General features: G+C 34.5%; 1 protein-coding gene across 6 annotated transcripts in view; it reads right to left on the bottom strand.

Moving 5' to 3' along the window:
- Positions 1–451: 451 nt before the first annotated feature.
- The window catches only part of DICER1 (dicer 1, ribonuclease III), a 66,762-nt gene continuing 57,541 nt past the window's right edge, over positions 452–9,672 (bottom strand). For 5 of the 6 annotated variants that reach the window (XM_055715135.1, XM_055715133.1, XM_055715131.1 and 2 more), the window contains 4 exons: positions 8,470–8,738; positions 5,745–5,907; positions 5,573–5,648; positions 452–5,290 (listed from right to left, as the gene is read on the bottom strand). In XM_055715135.1, the coding sequence (XP_055571110.1) occupies positions 5,125–5,290; positions 5,573–5,648; positions 5,745–5,907; positions 8,470–8,738 (674 nt within the window). In that variant the 3' untranslated portion in view covers positions 452–5,124. Of the gene's footprint in view, positions 5,291–5,572; positions 5,649–5,744; positions 5,908–8,469; positions 8,739–9,672 lie in introns of those variants that run through there. The other variant, XM_055715136.1, reaches the window with a different exon arrangement.

The raw sequence follows: 9,672 nt of genomic DNA, 5'->3' as shown, positions 1-9,672 counted from the left end.
AATATTCAGAGTAAGTGAAATACTAGCAGAAAGCAACTGGCAAACATAATTAAAATCAATGTTAATAATGTTGAGACTTAGCTAAAATAAACATCCTATTCTTAAACCATGTGCTGAATTGTGCAAACTTGTTTTACTGAACCCTTGTGCTCTGGGGCCTCCCAGCTCTGACAAATTTTGCAGGTATAATGGTCAATACAGAGATCAAATTGTAGCATGTACACCATCATTTTTAACCTGAGCGTCCCTTAAGAGTCTTCACATAGCTATGAAGACAGTTCATTCATCAGAGGAAGGAGACAAGCAGACTTGTCTTTAAACAAGGTCAAGAAATAATGTTTTCACAAATTATTTTTTTTATTTAGACTGAGACTGAAAAGTAATTTTTTGTAAACTCTAGAAGATTTATGGAAAGACAAGAGGAACTAAAAACAAAAGCAGAAAGACAATACAAGGTGAACAGACCATAACTTTATTGGAGATATACTCAGCTACAATTATTACAAAAAACTATTAAAGGTAATTGTGATCCATAAGGTGCAGATTGCAAACTTCTGCAGCATGATTACAGTATGAATGAATTACATTTTATGTCCCTTAAAGACAGCTGCAGCATGTGATGGTAAATATTTTATTGTCCATCAAATTATATTTGTTATTCATTCTACTTGATTTTAACCATCTTTTCAGTCAAACTATTTACAATAAAAATGCCTGCAATTTCCAATTCTTGTTCACAAACATTTTTCTCTTCAACTTGCTGCTGCAGTAAATTCTGAGTGCATCTACAAAGCAATTAAAGTAGTCTGTGGTTGCCATTCAAATAAAAGAGGGAAAAAAACCCAAAGAACTTTATTGGATAAAATTTATTTTTAGGAAACTTAGCTAGCTTTGACAGAAATTAATTTTAACTGCTAGTGGAGTATACTACAATGACCTCTAGGTATCTGCTAACATAATTCAGCTTGAGTTTCAGTTGATATTTAGATTACATTTCATGGTCATGAACTGTAGTGTTTTAAGTTTTAAACCTAATATGAAAGAAAGAAATTAACTAACTTCTTGAAAATTAGAGAACTGAAAAAGGATCAATGTCGGTAAGTACCAAAAAATCAAAACCCTTTTGCCTCACTCATGTAATAAATACAGAGATTTCCACAAGAATTTTGTAAGGAACCCCACTCAAAACATACAAACCCAGAATACTGTCAAAGGCAAGTGTAGTATCACAGCAGACCATGATGCTATTCGTCATTTTTTGATTACGTGTGCTGCTGCGACTGGGATACAAAGATTTCACTTTTTATACAGATAAATGCATGTAGCATAGTTATGTTATATGCAGTAACCATGCATAAACCCCACATTTTCCAGTTTATGGTTCTGTATTTGCTTACAAGGAGGAAAACCCAAACTCTGCCACATACATATAAGCACAAGATCTTCAGGTATGTAAGCGAATGCAGTTCCAGTGATTAAAATGATACCACACCAATTTGCACGAGCTGAGGATCTGGCACCTCATCCCTGGGCCACTACTATATTCCTCCCCAGCACGGAAACTGGTTCTTGTCCAAGTTCTGTACTCTGCAGTCACAACATCCTATTGTGTAATGAGACTTAAAAATAGTATGCTTTTTTTCTGTACAGACTTTCACAGCATCAAGCTGAACAAACATTTCCAAAGTCGCTACTGGGTACTCAATATTAAGACTGAGCGGAGATTTAGTTGAGGTTGACCAAATTACTAGGGGTTGTCTTCTTGCAATAACTACATTATATGTACAATACGTTGGTTTGTTCAGAGATAATTACTGGAGTGCCAGAGGTCATTCTAATTTTAATTACTTCACATAACAGTAAAATGATGTAGTAGAAAAACAATAGCTTCAAAATACAATCAAGAGTTGTTACACATCTTTGTTGTATTTTTCCACATACAGTAAAAATGCCACAGACATTACAAATGACCTATTTAAGTTGTGCAAGTAAATGACACATTGCAGGCATTATAATTACCGTTTTCAAATTCAGTAAATCAGAACAGCAGCAAGGCCAAACCACATTTTTCCTCTCTGTTAAGCATTTTTTTCCTTGAAATGAGGTAAAGCATGGTACCAAGTGCAATGCTTATTTGTGCTACATGAACAGAACAGCGCAAAAAAAGCCATAAAAATAAAAACGCAGCATAGTTAGGAGGACTGTTTAAAGTACAGTATAACAGGACTTAAGATAAAAAAACCAAGGTTCATGCCAACTAACCCCCACACTATTTATGATGAGCCTGTGTGGTTGCTTTTGAAGATGGGTTGCAACAGTCCGCTTACACTTGTGCTTATAGCATGTCAAGTGATTTCTGTCCCAACCTTCAAATGATCAGATTTAGGTCTTTAATAGCATACACTGTCCAATATCAAAATTATATCAGCTGTAGGGTAAAACACACAGATGTATAAGATGGAAACTAATACGAATTTTCTATCTCAAAGGATAAAAAAAATATTTCAATGAGGTCACACTGGAAAAAATTACGGCATTTAAAAAGCATTTAAAAACGCATCAGCAGCAGAAACTACTTTATAGTCAGCCACTACACATTTCAGATTTCCAATTCATAGGCTCTATCTAGTAACAAAGTGATCATTAAACTATTCTGAAACACAGAGCAAGTTCAGTTAATTTTCTTTGCAGCAAAACACTCCATAGCACTTCACTGCTAACAATTACCTGAAACCCCTGAGAATCTATGACCTTGTAACAATCAGTAAGAAATTTTAGGTTTTCAAAGGCTAGCTTAAAATTTAGTTTTTCATAATGCAGTTAAAACTAGTTAGGATTTCCTAGATGGTCTGATTTTATTGGCTGATTGATGTCTGGCCAGAAACACAGAATTATTAACATTAGTAATCATGTATTTTCACTAACAAACTCCACTCCTACCATGAAGAAAGAGCTAAAACTGAAATCACCAACTTTTTTTTTTTTTAAACAGCTAACTCAAAGCAATTTACCTTTGAAAATTTAGACTGCATGTTTTTCTGTTCCATCTCATTTACACCTGTTTTATACACACCATGACTTGCAGGTCTTATACTTCTCCGTTATATTTTCATGACTGAAGTACCAAACAAACGCTAGAATTTTTTATAAGTTAGTATTTTAATTTTCAGTCTGACTACAATAACAATGCTGCTTTCAAATACAAGAACAGTCTTTTTTGCAGAATGAAAAATGACTGAGATAGAAAATGTATGAACTTTTGAAAACTGTATTTCAGAAAAGCTTAATGTCTATCCCTTGTCACTAAGGCATTTCTTTTATTATTTTGTTAAGAAAGCAAGAGCTGACAGTTTGTTTTATTTTAGTGTGCATTTGTGAGGAAAGGAATAGGGTTTAAAAGCAGGAAATACAGTATTTATTTGTAATTTAATACATAAGACACAGCATCAAGTTCAAACAATTGTGCTGGAAAACATTAAAACACCTTGCTCTGCTTTCTCAAACTTCAAGCATAATTAACAGGGCAAAATTGCAGCAAACCTCTACTGATACTGGTGGGAATACAAGACCCACAGCTTTTTTAAAAGGTAAATTAAGAGGTATTATAGTTACAGTGCAAAAAATTAAAATTTCAAGCATAATATATAAACATAGCACCAAAACAGAAAAAAAACAATGCATGCAAAAAAAGAAGGAAAAGAAAAGAAAAAAAAAAAAGAACTGAGGTATTTAAGTGAAGAGTGCCTACAAAAATCTAATTAAAGTATAGGCAAGGCCTAAAAAATAAAAGTATGATTTCCCCACCCCCAGTAAAACAAAACACCAATGAGCTAGTTTCTCTAAATTAAGGACCTAAATCACAGATGTATCAAAAGTACGGCAGTTATATCTCAAACATCAACTTTCATGTTATTTAACAGCACAACTTTGGTAGGTGAAATATGCATGCAACTCTGAAAAGTACAGTAAGAAATTTACGTGGAAATATCTCTAAGTGTAAAGGTGCTCTGTTTGTTAAATACGTAACCAATTGACTATAAAATCTGCAGCATATTTTAGGTGTGATATGTCTAAGGTTATTTTGTTAGAGTGACAGTTTGCACTGTGCAATTATTAATTACTGTTTCCAGTATTGGAACTATCTAGCTTGCAGGTTTGTGTAAAGTTGGAACTTTAGCCAAAGACCATATTCTGTTTATGGTATAAAAAAAACTGTAGACTAACCACCTCCTCAGAATTGTTAAAAATAACCTAATTACATATATATGAATACAATTTCTATTATAATCCTGTAACAAGTCACAGCTATAGTAATGAGTTGTACTGTAAATATAGAGCTGTATCATTGTAAAATGCATAACAAAATGAAGGGAATGTAAAACAGTTTGTTCCAAAAAAGATCAGAAATTAAAGATTGTTAATGAGGGTTTATTTATTTTTAAGGCAAGAACCTTTTTTTATGCAAGACTGTGTGGCATAAGGGAAGTGAAGTTTCATTCTACCAGTATGCCAGCCATTTCAATTAAAATCTGTCCCTAACAAATAAGTGCAACAATGATTGGGAATGTCATCTTAATGTAAAAAGATGACATTGAGAGAAAGGAGGAGAGACAAAAAAAAAAAAAAAAAAAAAAAAAGGAGAATACTGGCACACTTATTCTTTCTTATACCCAATCATCCAGTACAGTTTATCAACTGTTTTATGACTGGCACTAGTGCACAGATTGAAGAACTTCAAGATTACTATATATAAATCTAGCAACTGCATTAGGCATAAGCTCCCTGGCCTTCTAACACTAAGCAAAGCTGTACTGACAATAAAAGTAAACCAAAAAGACCTGACAACAATTATTCTGAACACTTGCTAAATGTCATCATTAAAGCACTCTCGTGATTAAACAAAGCAGAAGTGAGGAAAGAAGACAAGATTGTGTTTGCGCAAAAAACTATAACTACAATTAGTTCCAAAATTTTATACATGTTAAATGTTTTATCTATTCTGTTATCAAACAAACTTTAAATGCTGTCTTCCAATTTGTTCCTCTCAACACCAACATTTTTTTTTAAATTTGCTTTATCTGTATGTGTTTTTTTCCCCCATTTTACTTAATTTTAAGAGGAGTCTCAGCTGTTTGGGACCTGAGGTTGATTTGCTTTGAGGCTTCGTAGTGCTCTTCTTGCAGCTGCAGATTTGGCAATCCTGTAGCTTCTGCCAACACCTTTAAACTTTCCCTTTCCTACAACTTCCACTGTTACTCGGACCTTTCCATCGTAAGTTCTTTCTGCAGGGCTGCAAAAATATACACGAGAATTACTTACTGCCTAGGCAAGTTAATGTGAAATAAGAGATCTACTTTCTCATTTCTACAGAAGTTAAAGCACTATAGTTAAACAGAAATCTTTTCTCAGAAAGTTATGCAAGGAAAAAAAAAATCAGCAAACACAATGATCATGATAGCTGCTTAGTGTAAAAGAAATTGTAAGTAAATTTGTGATATATAAAAATCCTCAGTAGCTTATGAATCAGTTTAAAACACTATAGCAGTGTGTACCAAAGGAAGTGCATTCTTACCTAAATTTGGCTGTCTCTGGCTCCATCTCCAGCAGCTCTCGCACTGGGGAACGGGGCACATTAGCAGAAAATTTTTCTATTTGGAAAATAAACAAACATACAATATTTAGGTTTGTTCTCTTCACAGCAGATAGCACTTAATTATTAATTATTTTCTGAAAGCTGAAAATACCTATTAATGGCCTCATCATCGGATAGTACACTTGCCAAACCATTTCCAAAGACATTCCACTATCCATATAAATGGCACCAGCAAGGGACTCAAATATATCCCCCATGGCCTTTGGTACTTCAATGTCTTCCTCTTTTTCTTCATCTTCTTCAGATCTTCTGAGCTGTTTGCAATTAAAAAAGCCAAGGCAGGGTGGGAAGGGGGGAGAAGGGGAAGAGAAGAGAGAAACAATTGCCTCTTTTAAAATAAAACAATGATCTTCAGAAATGTAAGCTCTGTTACATCCTATCCTGAGCTGCTTCCTTTAAGTTTTTCATTGACAACTTTCCACAGTGAAATTGTTCTTTTGTTCCCCAATGAAACCAAGTTGCTGGATATATCATTTTTCAAATGTGAAAAAAAATCCTGAACGCCACTGTGTACAGAGACTTTATATGCTTTGTGAACTCCTCCTGTAATAATTCTGTAGGACTTCACCATGAATCTGCTTTTTCCAATAAGAAACAGACTTTGCTCTATCAGTTTAATGCCAGAAAGTACTCATAAGAAAGGAAGAGTTCATACACCAAACATCTCCTAGGAGGAGACTTTAAAATCTTCAAGTCCAATCTCTGGACAGAAGTTGGATGTACCTTTCCTTACCTCATTTATCCCAGAAGACAAGCATGAAACAAGCATTAGTAGAATAAGCCATTAATAACTGGTAACTAGCAACATTAAACTGAGCTAACAGGCATACCTGGGTATTTTTCAAATGTAGGAGGCAGTGTTTTTTCTATGCTAATTTAAGACAATAGTCTATTCTTACTATTAAAACTGAAATTTCAGTATAAGTCTTAAACGTCTTGAGTTAATCTAATCCTTTACTAAAAATACCTCAAATACATATAATTACATTCTCCTAAGTCCAAACAAAGTAACCTGACAATAAACTTTTTGACCATTGCTCCTCTGCCTAAAGAGAAGTAAGTTTGTTGGTCTCTTCCTCAGTATCTGCCCTCTCACTCCATTTGGCCCCTATTTGGGGTTTAAAACCCAATTCAGTCCTCTTACGAGTCACCATAATACTTCATAAACTAGCCCCACCCAATATTTCTACCTAAAATAAATCAAACAAGAAGTCAGACTTGATGTGTACACACTCCAAATGGGGATTTTCATGTTAAAACCCAAATTCAACTGTTTTGAATAGCATATTTTATCCCAAGCACAAACTGAAGCACTTTTGAGTTACACTGAAATAACGGAGAGAGAAACCAAGAGCTATAAGGCAAGGGACAACAGATGTTTCAGGAGTGAGATTTTAAAAAAAAGAAAAGCAGATGACATGGAAACACACATGGAAATGAGTCTAGCTGGCATGAACTGCAGAAACAAAGACTCTTGCATTAACTCTGAAGAAATAAGGGTTTCAGTAATTCAGTGCCAGACCAAGATAGGGAGCAGGCGTAGGGAAAGTGAAACAAGAATTTTATTTGAAACAGCTATCATGCAATTTGGTTACAACTTTGGTGGAAGTTTCTAGGCAATCTTTTTGCATACTAGCAAAAACAGAGCAAAGCTAAAAATCATTACTATGAGCTCTTAAAGTAAGTTTTTAGCCTTTTCATTCATATTGTGAACAAGACAGATAACAGAGTTTGATCTTTTGATATAAAATAATTTATATTATCTAAATTTCAGTGATAAATTTGTAAAATCAATGTTTTCTGAATCTTCCCATAAAACATAAGGATTTCACTCTGTAACAAGAGCGCAAGGGCTGTAAACACATACGTGTAACTGATACATTTTGATTCCCAAGATTTTAAATTGTGTATCAGAAAGAAGAAATTACTAAGAGATAACATGTTTATTTAGTGCTGGAGTATTCTCAGACAGAGTATTTTCTAAAAGACTGATCACAGTTTTTCAGAAGATCAACTATTAAGGATATCTATTAGCTAACACTTTTAAAGAAAGGCCACCTCTCCCAGGAGTCTATTAGAGTATGACTCACAAGGCCCTTGCTCTCATGTATCTTCAGAACAGCTTATCTAAATGAATTAGTTTTAGTCCTTTCTCCAGCAAATAGATATTATCATTAGCTTCCCTGCATAGCAAAGATATGATCTGTGTTTGCAGGTCTTCAGTTAAACTGTGTTTCAAATGGCTTATTTGAAAGATGCATGTATTTCCCTAGCAGATATAAAGCCTTTAGGAGCATGTCAAACACACGAGTACAGACAGAAATAGTCTGAAGAAAAACAGTAGAAATCTCCGTCTGTCCTACATTAAATAATCCAGCATTGTGCCAAGGTAGTATTGTTCATGATGCTGCATGGAGAGCCTATCCTGAGTCAACACTATGTGACTTAGTAACCCTTCATCATAATTTTATGGTATAGCTGTGCTTCCAGTCAGTCAGTGAAGAAAGCAAGCTAATTTCCATCCCATGCTGTTCTAACAACACAAAAGCAAAACAGTGACTGAAATAAAGCATCACAGAAAAACCTAGAGGGGCAAACTGGTTTCGATTTAATTATTTTCTGAATGTTCTTACTGACTTTACACTTTATGAAGACTGTATTTTACTTTGCATATTGCACGTTTTGTCACTGGGAGCCTGCTTCTTTGGCTGCTGTGTACATAAAACTAAAACATTACAAAAATGTGCATCATGCTAAGAAATCCAGTGACATGCTTCAAATCAGATACTGAACACATTTCTTCTACTTCCACTAACCTCAGAATCCATCCCTTGCATTTCATTCTTTTCCATTTGAAACTGCACAAAGTCATCAATAACATGAAACAGTTCAGGAGAGACAGCTTTGAAGTACTTGTGGTAGTCATACTTTACAGCTAATGATGCAAAAATGGTATTATTGACTAGAGCAGATCGTAGGTCAGTAAGAACTCCTGGAGAGTGTTGCCGTGGGTCTTCGTAAAGGTGCTTGGTTATGAGGTAGTCCAAAATTGCATCTCCCAGGAATTCTAAGCGCTGGTAACAATCTTAAAGTGTTGGAAATAAAAGAATGTACAACAACACAGTTAAGTTTCACACACACATTCTTTCCAGGCCCTTCTGGGTAAGAGGCTTGGTACACTGCCATAAATTTCACAAACTAACCAATGCTCAGAGAATACAATCTGTTGGTTTTTTTTAAAGGTATCTTTGTGTTTAAACAGATCATTATTGAAATATTAAAAAAAAAATCAGAAAAAACAGTAGTTATATCTAATAATAGCCACCTTTGAACCAATGCTAATTTGTCAGCCTAGCAAAACACTTCTGTTTATAATCAATTAATGCTTTTGCTCAAGATCACCACATTGTGCTGAGAAACATCAAAAAAGTACAATCAAGAAATTTCACCAGCAGGCTGCTCTGAAAATGGTATCAAATCTCAAAAAAAAAAAAATCAATAAAGAAATCATTGTATTAAAAAGCAGGGGTACACATACAATCTGAGATTTTTCATCTAATTTGTCACACATACAGATTTCTCAAAAAGCATTGACCAAAGATTCCCATTCAGAATGGATCTTTTAAACTGGAAACTAAAATTGCCAAGCCTTTCCTGTTTGGAAAATTGACAGAGGGCGTGGGAATGCAGAGCTATGGAGGTCTATTTTTAGAATATAAACGAAAGCAAAAAACCGTCTTGAAAGCAAACGGGGATAGGTGGGTAAAGAAAGAAGGCAGGCAAAATTACTACAGAAATAACATGCGAGTGAAAGCTAGTACTAAGTTGCTTTTATAGCAGCTGAACCCAAGATGCTGCCAGATCTCAACTGCTAGCTACCGCTTAAGAGAAAAAGTGAGAGCAATTCACAGTTTTCTGTCTAGGTAAACAGAAACGGAATCAGATTTCTGCTACCAAAAATGTAATTTCATCTAGACACTGTGACTCAAGGTTTCTGTTTATTAGTGTATCTATAAAAA

Source organism: Falco cherrug, chromosome 7 (assembly GCF_023634085.1).
Source record: "Falco cherrug isolate bFalChe1 chromosome 7, bFalChe1.pri, whole genome shotgun sequence".
NCBI classification, from domain to species: domain Eukaryota; kingdom Metazoa; phylum Chordata; class Aves; order Falconiformes; family Falconidae; genus Falco; species Falco cherrug.
Note: the sequence above shows the minus strand (reverse complement) of the source record. Positions and strands in the feature narration are given on the sequence as shown.